The sequence below is a fragment of the Tachysurus fulvidraco genome, chromosome 9 (assembly GCF_022655615.1).
Source record: "Tachysurus fulvidraco isolate hzauxx_2018 chromosome 9, HZAU_PFXX_2.0, whole genome shotgun sequence".
Classification (NCBI taxonomy): Eukaryota; Metazoa; Chordata; class Actinopteri; order Siluriformes; family Bagridae; genus Tachysurus; species Tachysurus fulvidraco.
This window is the reverse complement of record NC_062526.1, coordinates 7,750,701-7,762,329: the sequence shown is the minus strand read 5'-3', so window position 1 is coordinate 7,762,329 and position 11,629 is coordinate 7,750,701. Positions and strand designations below refer to the sequence as shown.

The following is an 11,629-nucleotide window of genomic DNA, read 5'->3' as shown; positions in this document are numbered from 1 at the left end:
GTTTCCCATGCATTGTTTTATTTGGGACGACTTGGCATAATATTAACGTAACATTAATGGCCACAATTAGCATATTGTTTAGCATATTTACTAAATGAGCACCGTGCTACATCCGAACTGATATCACTGTATTTTTTTGTTTAATCAATTTCTATGGTTATGAAGTGTCTTAATTAATTTTAAATAAAATTTTAAACCTTTTTAATTCCTTGTTTTTATTGTTGTGATTATTTTTATGATGTTTTACTTTCTTTGAATAAAAACTTTGAAAATACCCATAATGACGCGTTTACAATAATAATCTTCATAAGTACAATTAGACTATTATTTGTGTCCCCCCTTCAAAAATTGCTCATGAGAAATTTTATATTTATTGTCCCCCCCTACTGTTAAATGAAATTTACGCCCATGCCTACACCAGGAAGATTCCTCAATTGAGGAATATGCCGAGGTCCTTTTGGACCTATGTAACCAGGTGGACTTTGGGGAGAAGACCCTGAAAGACATCTTCAGGCATGGACTGGAGAGCAAGGTGTGCTACTTTAATGCTGGCTGGCCAAGAGATCGAATCATTCTCGTACTTCGTCAACTTCGCTTTGCTTGGTCCGCATTAACCTTGAGCATTGCAGAGACGGAAGCCGGCCGTAAATATTTTTTTTTGGGGGGGGGCAGCAAGCATCGGGGTCCGTGGGCCACGGAGCGGAACCAGCCAGGGATGCCCGAATGCTCTACAGTGCTTCTGTCCAGCCCAGTCCAGTGCACACCTGTGACCAAGCCAGTTCTCATGGCTACCGTCCTGGCAAGCTCGGCTGAGGCCCGCGCTATCCGGCTGGTCTCCAAACTGGCGGAACTCCAGAAATACATCATTATCAAAGTTTATTTCTTCTGAAGTAAATGCATCACGTGTGTATTAGCTCTAACAGTATAAATCTCACTGTCCATATTATTAGGAACACCTGTACACCTGCAGTTATCTGATCAGCCAATCATGTGGCAGCAACACAATAAAGTTGAAGTTTTGAAGTCTGAGAATTAACTGAAACTTTTGACATAGGCATTGTCATTCGCACCTGAAAAATAAGAACACCTATGTGAGAATGCTGTTTGTGGACTACAGCTCAGCATTTAACACTATAGTGCCTGCCACACTTGTAGCGAAGGTCCAGACTCTGGGACTAAACAGATCTCTGTGCAGCTGGATTATGGACTTCCTGACAGGCAGAAGTCAGGTGGTGAGAATGGGCAACATTACTTCATCCCCGCTGATCCTCAACACCGGTGCTCCTCAGGGCTGTGTCCTCAGCCCACTCCTGTATTCCCTGTATACACACGACTGTACAACCATACACAGCTCCAACGTCATCGTCAAATTTGCTGATGATACAACGGTGATAGGCTTGATCACCGACAACGATTAGACGGCCTACAGAGAAGAGGTGAGCACCCTGACTAAATGGTGTCAGGAGAACCACCTCTCACTAAACATTGACAAGACCAAGGAGCTGGTGGTAGATTTCAGGAGACAGAGCAGAGAACACAGGCCCATCACCATCGACAAGACAACCTGTGGAGCGTGTGAGCAGCTTTAAGTTTCTGGGTGTTAACATCAGTGAGGATCTCACCTGGTCCACACACACTGACGCAGTGCTGAAGAAGGCATAAGACGCCTCTTCTTCCTGAGACGGCTGAGGAAGTTTGGAATGAGCCCCAGCATCCTCAGAACATTTTACACCTGCACTATAGAGAGCATCATGACGGGCTGCATCACCGCCTGGTTTGGAAACAGCACCGCTGGCAACCGTAAAGCTCTGAAAAGGGTCGTGCAAACTGCCAGCCACATTGTTGGAGGTGAGCTTCCCTCCCTCCAGGACATCTACAACAGGCGGTGTATAAGAAAAGCTCGGAGGATCTTTATGTAAATGTGAAATGAGTTGCAGCTTAATATGAACAACAAACTGCACATGTGGAAAACAAAAATGCAACTACTGTAACAGCCTACGTCCCACTTAGAAGTGCAGAAATAATTTTAATTCATCGCGCAGTTCAAAGAGACGAGACAGGACCTTGCCACAGGACAACCAGCGCACTTCAGTGTGGAACAGAAGTTTTGTGTGCTCACTCCCCATTTCTTCACACAGGACTTTAAAAAGACGCGAGTTGAGGGCCTTGCCTTTGATTGAGTTGACTATTTTAACTGCCTCGTCTAAAACAGTTTTAAGGCAACTTGGCATCTTTTTCACCGCGAGCTGTTCTCTGTGAATGCAACAATGAGTTGACACAGAGGATGGAGCAACATTACGCACACGCGTTACCAGGCCCTTGTGTTTGGCTGTCATTGCAGTTGCACCATCAGTGCAAACTCCAACACAACATTTCCAGTCAATTTTATTATGCACAATGAAGGCATTTAGCCAATAAGATTCTGTAGCTATTGTTAATGAAATTCATTCTAACAATTTTATGAACACTCTATTGTATATCTACTGAACCTGTAATGTCAATGATTCATTTCATACTTTGATAAGTTCCACATCATATATCTTATATCCATATATTTTACATTAGCACACACATTTTTTAAGATGAAACACTAATACATGAGGCTTAATATCCAACATTAGAAGTCATTTATCTTTGTGTGTGTGTGTGTGTGTGTGTGTGTGTGTGTGTGTGTGTGTCTGTATTTAAGCACATATTCTGTAGTCAGGACTCATTTTAATGCATTTTATTCAGTATATCAAATTAAAACCATTTTAATAAGTAAATGAATAAAACTTTCAGTAAAATTTCATCAGCATAAACTTGACTTTTTCACATTATGATCTGAGCTTGGTTTCATTTTGAGTGAAGAGAAAATTTCCTCAGGTTCCAGAGGTGCCACTTCTCAGTTCATTGTGCCATTTCTCTGTCAAAAAAGAAACTTACATTAGCTAATGTTATATGCATAAACTACAACATTGCATCCTGAATTGTTTTGTTCCTCTTTCACCACAGCAACTTGCTTTTTATTAAACATGACATGATATAAGTTTTGCTAAAGTATTTAAAGCTTAAAATTTAACATTATGGAATGTCTAAAAAACATGTTCCTGTTATCACTTTTGTTATAATAGCTATAAACTATATTTTGATAAACACATTCTGACCAATCAGAGTTGAGAATTATTTGATGTGGTATAAGATAGTATTTTTTTTTAATAGTAAGCAACATAGATGCCTTAACTTTGAGCTTAATAAAACTAGCCTGAGCTTCCACATTGTTTGCTCTTAACTATACTGGCAAATCTGTATTCAGTACAAAAGTAAAAGTTAAAGCAACATTAACCTGAAATATTTACCTTTTAACAACTTTAGCGATGAATCTTTGGACCCAGTCTGCCTCAGGATCCACACACACTACTTTTTTCTGCCTCATGGTGATTCTGTAAATTGAACAAAAGTGTTAACATAGAACCAATTAAATGATAACATAGACTTGTTCTGTAGAGTGAAACAGTGGAATCCATTGTTTATTACTTAGATCCTTAATTAGCTGAAGTATGTTTAAGCTAGCTCAAAAAAGTGTAGGGACACTGGATTGGGAAAAAGCATGTAGTAGTATATGACAGTGGTATGTAACATGGGAAGTAGCCTGTGTTTTCAAAGCATACCCCATATATATATACCACTGACTCACATCACTTCAGTGTTGCGACAGTTTAACCCAGCAGGTACAATCTCAATTCTTTGAAACAGTCGAATGTTGAGGCGTTCACTTGTGGTGTATAAACAGCGGCACTGGTTATCCGGGGCAAAGCCATCCATAGGGAAGGCTGTAAATGCAAAAAGTATTCAGACATAAGAGTTGGGCAAAGATAAAAAACAAAAGTGTCAAAATGACATTAGCTAGTGAACATTTAGTGATATCATTGTGCATCATTGTTCTCATGCAATTACTAAACCACTGAAAAGGTGTTAAAAATGAAAAGAAATAAATGCTAAAAATCCTCTTACCAAACACGGTGACAAAGCAGCAGAAGGCAGTTACTGCCAGCAGGAGTGAGCAGTGGGCTGTAAGTGGCATGATGGCACAAGTAGCAGTGGAGTGGATCTGGGACTGACAGGCAGCTTTGCTCGCATTATAAGGATGCTCAGAAGAGGAAGTACTGTATTCTAATTTTAGATGAAAGACCAAATGGAGAGTTTCTTACTGGGAAAGGGGGTGGGATTACTGTATGAATAGACTGACAGGGGCAGGTATATACCGAAAATGTGTTTTTTTTTTATTTTTTATGTTGTTGCAAAAATTTTGCTGAGTACATTGTAGTGTTAGCACAGTCCTATCATTGCATCAAGTCAAGTCAAGTCAAGTCACCTTTATTGTCACATCACCACGGCACATGTGCCATGGTGAGTGAAATTCTTGGGAGCGAGCTCCAGAAATTGCAGAACCATTTACATACAGTAGTAAGAAACATAAATAAAACAATTTACAAACAGGTAAAAAAAATGTGCAAAATGCTCAGTACCATTTGAAATGTGCAAATGCGGAAAATGTGGAAAGGATGCAATGTGCTCATGTATAGTCAGTACACACAGTGTACTAAATGGAAGTTGAAGTGTGAGAGCTTCTGTGTACTGGTTTTTGTACCGATAAGCAGAGCCGGATTAAATAAATGGACTACACTAGGCAGGCTGCATTTTTTGGGCCCCCCTCCATCGATGTTATTTATGAATTGAAATCTGAAACTTACCAAAGTTACTAATAAAAGTTAATTCACATTTTACATAGCCCAGTCTTTAGTTACAAATTGGTTATGTTGTATATTAAACAGTTTATCAGACTATTTTTTGATATTCATTATTTATACGTCATTACACGGCTCTATTAAATGCTATTAAATTATCCTCATCCATTGGGAGTGTCATTGTTAAGGCAGTAGTACCTGCAAATAACCAATAGATGTCAGTAAACTATGTAAACAGAGCAAATAAGTTTATTTGCTCTGTTTAAATTTAATCAACACATTTAATTAAGATTTTCTGCAAAATGCAATAGCTTAAAACATTTATAAATGTTGTAATTAAGATTTTCTGCAAAATACAATAGCTTACAACATTTATAAATGTTGTAATTAAGAACAAGAAGGCAAACATGACCCCTTCACATTCATCAAGACCATTTAGAAACTGTCTAACAATAAATAATAATAAATATAAGGATGGAGGATTTAAACTATGGAAAACTACACCAGGTTACGTATGTAACCCGGTTCCCTGAGAAGGGAACGAGACGCTGCGTCAGTGCTGACGCTATGGGAATGCTTCTTTGAGGAAGTTGTGTCTGAAGCTCTGTGTGCACACATGCCATTTAATGGCTCGAAAAGGACACGTGACGGAGTAATTACTCGCCAGTAAGTCCATATAAGGGCATCTACGTCACGCTGCTCCAGCTCTCTTTGTCTGAAGGAAGCGCGAACGGATGCCTGGAGCGTGGCCAGCAACCTTCTCAGGGAACTGGGTTACATACGTAACCTGGTGTAGTTCCCTTTCGAGGGAACTCAACGCTGCGTCAGTGCTGACGCTATGGGAATGCCAATACTCACGCTGCCACGCACCGGTCGATGACTGCGCTAGAGGCCGTGAGAGAGCACAAGCATACTGGGAACAGCACATCATAGGCCCCGCAGTACCTGGGACCCTGGAGTGGGGTCCAAGTCCAGGTCATAGAATCTGATAAAGCTGTGCGGAGAGGACCATCCTGCCGCAGCACAAATATCTTCAATGGGGACACCCCTGGCCAAGGCACTGGATGAGGCGATACCCCTAGTGGAGTGGGCCCTGATGCCAAGAGGTGAGGCATGACCACGCACCTCATAGGCCTGAGTAATGGCCTCCACCACCCAGTGCGCCATGCGCTGTTTGGAAACTGGATTACCCCTATTCCGGCCCCCAAAACAGACAAAAAGGGCGGAGGAGTTACGCCACGAGCTAGAGCGGTGGACGTAAGTCCTCAGGGCCCTTACCGGGCAATGCAAGTGCAGCCTCTCCTGCTCCGCCGACTCATGGGGCGGGGGACAGTAGGCCTGCAGGATGATAGGACATCCCGCCATCCTGGGCACCTTAGGGACATATCCTGGCCTGGGGTGCAGGATAGCCTTGGACATGCCGGGGGAAAACTCTAGGCAGGCGGGGGCGATCGACAAAGCCTGCAAATCCCCGACTCTCCTGAGAGAGGCCAAGGCAAGAAACAGAGCCGACTTCAGGGTCAGAAACTTCTCAGAGGCTGACTCCAAGGGCTCAAAGGTGGCTTCCAGCAGCCCCTCCAGGACCACAGAGAGGTCCCAGGAAGGAAGGCGTCGCCTAGAGGAAGGCCTCAGCCGCCTGACACCACGCAGAAAGCGAGAGACCAAAGGGTGCCTACCCAAGGAGGCCCCAAGGACAGGTTCGTGGTTCGCGGCAACTGCAGCCACGTACACCTTTAGATTAGACGGGGACAGGCCCCGAGAAAAGCAAGACTGCAGGAAATCCAGCACTGTACCAACCGGGCAGTGAACTGGATCCTGAGAGTGTTCGTCACACCAGAGGCGAAAAAGCCTCCACTTCAGAGCATACAGTTTCCTAGTGGAGGGAGCCCTAGCATTTAGCAGAGTCTCTGTCACCTCAGTTGAGAGGCCTGCATCTAGGAGCTGGCCAGACCCAAAGCTTCCACATCTCGAGGCGCGGGTGAAGAATAGCCCCTTGCGCCTGATCCCTCTGGCGGGAACCTCCCATGGAGTGCCGTTCAGGAGGGAGACTAGGACCGTGAACCAAACCCGAGAGGGCCAACGGGGGGCAACTAGGAGAAGGTTGACCCGGTCGTGGCGCACTCTGGCTAGGACTTGCGGAAGCAGAGCTACCGCGGGAAAGGCATACAGACGGAGCCTCGGCCACGTCCATACCAGGGCATCCAGGCCCAACGGGGCCGGGTGAGAGAGGAACCACAGCGGACAGTGGGTCGACTCCTCTGAGGCGAACAAATCCACTTCCGCCCGGCCGAAAATCTGCCAGATTCGCTCCACCACGTGAGGGTGAAGACGCCACTCCCCGGGCCTCAGCACCTGCCTCGACAGGAAGTCTGCCTCCCGATTTACACACCCTGGGATAAAAACCGCTCTTAGCGAAAGAAATCTGGTCTCTGCCCAGAGCAGAAACTGCCACGCCAACCTGAACAGGGGACGTGAACGCAGACCGCCCTGATGGTTGATATAGGACACCACCGCGGTGCTGTCTGTTCGCACTAGGACATGACAGCCCTTGAGGTGCGGGAGAAAGTGTTGCAATGCTAGAAACACAGCCCTCATCTCCAGGCAATTTATGTGCCGTGAGAGACAGGGGCCCTCCCATAGACCTTGGGCCGGATGGCCATCTAAGGCTGCGCCCCAGCCCGAGAGCGAGGCGTCCGTCGAAAGAGTCCTGCGACGGTGACACGCTCCTAGAATGGGACCCAAGGCCAAGAACCAGGGTCTTTTCCACATAAGGAGGGTACAAATCCCACGGCGCGTAACCCGTATAACCCTGAGGGGATGCCTGCGAGGATGAAAGCCCGCCCCCTTGAGCCAGAGCTGGAATGGCCTCATGTGAAGCAGACCCAAAGGAATAACGTTGGCTGCTGCTGACATGAGGCCGAGCACCCTCTGTGCCTCGGCAACAGAGAGGCTGCGGCCTAGCCGAATAGCTTTCACCGCTGACAAGATGGAGGGCACCCAAGTGGGAGGCAGATGTGCCCGCATCGTGGTGGAATCCCAAACCACCCCCAGAAAGGTGGTTCTCTGAGAAGGAGAAAGCACACACTTTCCTGGGTTCAGCCTGAGTTCTAAGGACCTCATGTGGGCAAGCACAGCATCTCGATGCCTGGCTGCCATAGCCTCTGACTGGGCCAGAATGAGCCAGTCATCCAGGTAGTTTAGTACACGGATGCCCTGGAGACGCAATAGTGCCAGGGCAGCATCCATGCACTTCGTGAACGTGCGTGGTGAAAGGGCTAGGCCAAAGGGAAGGACACGATACTGGTACATTTCGCCGAACCTGAAAGCGAACCTGAGGAACTTCCTGTGCTCCGGCAGAATGCTTATGTGGAAATAAGCATCCTTGAGGTCGATCGTGACAAACCAGTCCTCGGATCTGATCTGGGACACGATCATCTTGAGCGTGAGCATCTTGAACTTGTAAGTCTTCAGAGTACAGTTCAGAGCCCGCAGGTCCAGAATCGGACGCAGCCCCCCGTCCTTCTTGGGAACAACAAAATATCGGCTGTAAAAGCCGGAGTCCCGCTCTGGGAGGGGAACATGCTCTATGGCCCCTTTCTCCAGAAGTGAGAGGAGTTCCTCCCGGAGGAACACCGCCTGGTGCCTGCCCACATTTATGGGCAACACACCCTGAAAACACGGAGGACGGGAGGAAAACTGGATCCTGTAAGCCCTTTCTACAGTATTCAGGACCCACTGAGACACCCCTGGCAGAAGTTTCCAAGTGCCCTGAAACAGCGCACCGGCAGGCGCAAACCCGGGAAGATCCGCACAAGAAAGGGGAGCCGACACAGGCCCCACTGCCCCCCGAATGCAGGGGAGAGATAACTGGCCAGCGTCTCTTCAACCCTCGGCATCGTTCTATACCCATGGTCTTCAAGCCCCATAATGGCTGAATAGTCTGGCATGGCTAGAGAAAATACACGCGCCGAAAAGGGATTTTTCCAAGACCTCGATACCTCAGTATGGAGGTCTGGAAGAAATGGCAGACGCCTGCGTGCAGGTGGCTGATGGCCTGAACTGAGAAAGCGGTCGTCCAGCTTAGATTGGGCGACACCAACTACCTCCTCAGGCCAATCTAAATTCAACTTCTCAACAGCCCAAGTTATTACCACGAGGAGCTCCTCGAACGCGCCTGATTGCATCGGCCGTTCTGAGGTGGAAAGCCCCTCCCCTTCGACATCGAACTCCTCAGAGCCGGACGCGGAAAGCAGCATGCTCTCTTCCGGGTTGGGAGAAATCGCAGCGCGAGCTCCCGAACGCGAAACCGAGCGATTGGAGTCAGGGGAGAGGGCAAGAGAAAGGGGAACACCCGTCTCTTGCTTCGCCTCCGCTAACTCAACTTGGGAACCCCATGATTGAAGCTGCCGCGCTGCCTCAGCAGACGCAGGACTCGAACCACGAGGCTCAGCCGAAGCTGAAAATACAGCCAGGCGGGATCGGTGCGTGCGGAGAGGGAATCCCTCACAATGCACGCAGCCGGCTCCCTCGAGAGCCGACCGGGCATTCTCCTCTCCCAAACACACCACACAAAGAGAAGGCGCGTCGCCCGCCGTGATAAAGTGGGGGCACGGATGCACGCATCTCTTAAAGTGCTTAGACTGTAACATTTTGCCTAGTCTTTCCCTATTTTTTTCTTTCCCTGCACTTGACAGACAGACAAACGACACACATACACAGAGCGCTTCCTGAAGACAAAGAAAGCTGGAGCAGCGTGACTTAGATGCCCTTATATGGACTTACTGGCGAGTAATTACTCCGTCACGTGTCCTTTCCGAGCCATTAAATGGCGTGTGTGCACACAGAGCTTCAGACACAACTTCCTCAAAGAACCATTCCCATAGCGTCAGCACTGATGCAGCGTCGAGTTCCCTCGAAAGGGAACTAAAGGTATTCAGACTTTACTGCGTCTTCCGCCGCATTTCCCGGCGCATCTTCCACCGCGTCAGACGGCTGCCCGACAGAAACTTTTGCAAAGCCCCCCGCTGTCTCTTCTTTTGTTCTTCTTCATTTTTTTTTTTTTTACGTTTTGCCGCACCCAAAAGCATCTTCAAAGTCAGCCTACTACTCAAAACACACCTGCCTGCTATATTTGTTGTCCCGTTCTGACGTCTGACCGCTGCTGACGTCTCCTCGGACTTAACTGGCTGGCGCCTCTATAAATACAGCCTATGGTTTAAATAAACATTGTCACTATTTTTATTTAATTAATAAATAATGAAATAAATTGTAGATAGGACATTTGTACATTTTATTTTATTTTTATTATACTTTATTTATATATATATATATATATATTTATATATATATATATATATTTATATATATATATATATATATATATATATATATATGTATATATTTTGTCCCTCTGTCTGGGCCCCATCCCGCCAATCGGGCCCTAGGCATGTGCCTAGTTTGCCTTTGCGTTAATCCGGCTCTGCCGATAAGTAGTTTTTCTGTCTTATCAGAGTTTAAAAACAGAAAATTGCAGGTCATCCAATCTTTTATCTCTTTAACGCCCTCAGATAGTTTGGACAATTTCATCTGGTTTTGATGAGACATACAGTATAACTGGGTATCATCAGCATAACAGTGGAAACTAATCCCATGCCTTCTAATGATATTCCCTAGGGGTAGTATGTATATCGAGAAAAGCAGAGGCCCTAGAACTGATCCTTGAGGGACCCCATAATTAACTGGCAATAAACTGGAGGATTCACCATTTAATTCTACAAAATGGTATCGATCAGACAGGTAGGAAGCCTGTCCCTGGCTTAAACTTAAAGCCTGTCCCTGAATACCTGTATAATTTTGTAAGCAATCTAGGTGAATGTTGAAATTTATTGTGTCGAATGCAGAACTAAGGTCAAGTAGAACTAATAGTGACATGCAGTCTTTACCAAGTGCAGTTTCTGTGCTATGATGGGGCCTGAAACCGGACTGAAACTCTTCAAAGATTTTGTTCTCCTGTAAGAAGGGGCACAGTTGAACAGACACAACCTTTTCTAGTATTTTAGACATAAACAAAAGGTTTGAAATAGGTCTTTAATTTGATAGTTCATTAGGATCTAATTTAGGTTTCTTAACGAGAGGCATAATAACTGCTAACTTGAAGTATTTAAGGAGGTGACCTAAAGATAACGAGGAGTTAATAATATTAAGAAGAGGCTCACCAGCGTTATGTACCACTTCTTTTAGTAATTTAGTTGGAATGGGATCTAGTGAACAAGTTGTTGATTTAGCTGTAGTAATAAGCTTATCTAACTCTTCCTGTCCTGTACTTGTAAACGCACTGTAGTTGTGCGTGTAGAGCTTTAGGTGAGACTGGGTCACTAGATCCTCTCACGGGTTCAACATCAATTATATTTTTCCTGATACTTTCAATTTTGTCAGTGAATACTCTCATAAAGTCCTCACTCCTGAACTGCGAAGGAATAGTGTTTTCAGATCCTTGAATTTTTTTGTTAATCTAGCCACTGTGCTAAATAAAAACCTGAGATTGTTTTGGTTATTTTCTATTAGTTTTCTAAGGTGCTCAACCCTAGCAGCTTTTAGATTCTAGCTTTTAGCTGGACATACTGTCCTTATACGCCATTCTAAAAAACTCTAATTTAGATTTTCTGTCTTTCTATTCTTAAAGTAACAGTCAAATTCTATTGATTTTTATATAATGTATAGAGGGTTGACAAGCTACTGTATATTGTATACAGGTCACTTAATAAAATGGCCAGTCTGTACACAAAGTAGGAATATCCAGGTTACCTTTTGAGTCTTATTTCTCTTTTCCTCTTATCATCTTGGGGAGTTTTTCCATTGTCACTTGGCTTTGGATTGCTGGGGTCAAGGCATCAAGAGCCACC

General features: G+C 45.3%; 1 protein-coding gene across 1 annotated transcript; it reads right to left on the bottom strand.

The window, feature by feature from the left end:
* Window positions 1-2,710: 2,710 nt before the first annotated feature.
* Window positions 2,711-8,983, bottom strand: LOC125145525. The gene is made up of 5 exons (XM_047818685.1): window positions 8,758-8,983; window positions 3,994-4,152; window positions 3,677-3,812; window positions 3,339-3,422; window positions 2,711-2,905 (listed from the first exon to the last, which is right to left on the bottom strand). The coding sequence occupies exons 1-5, from the start codon at window positions 8,981-8,983 to the stop codon at window positions 2,890-2,892; spliced, it is 621 nt and encodes a 206-aa protein (XP_047674641.1). The 3' UTR covers window positions 2,711-2,889.
* Between the last annotated feature and the right edge of the window lie 2,646 nt (window positions 8,984-11,629).

Coding starts and splice junctions, on each gene's coding strand:
- LOC125145525 (XM_047818685.1), bottom strand. CDS start 8,983: ATGCTGCTTTCCGCGTCCGGCTCTGAGGAGTTCGATGTCGAAGGGGAG. Junction 4,153..8,757: donor TCAGCCACCTGCACGCAGGC/GTCTGCCATTTC, acceptor ATCTAAAATTAG/AATACAGTACTTCCTCTTCT. Junction 3,813..3,993: donor CTGCTTTGTCACCGTGTTTG/GTAAGAGGATTT, acceptor TTGCATTTACAG/CCTTCCCTATGGATGGCTTT.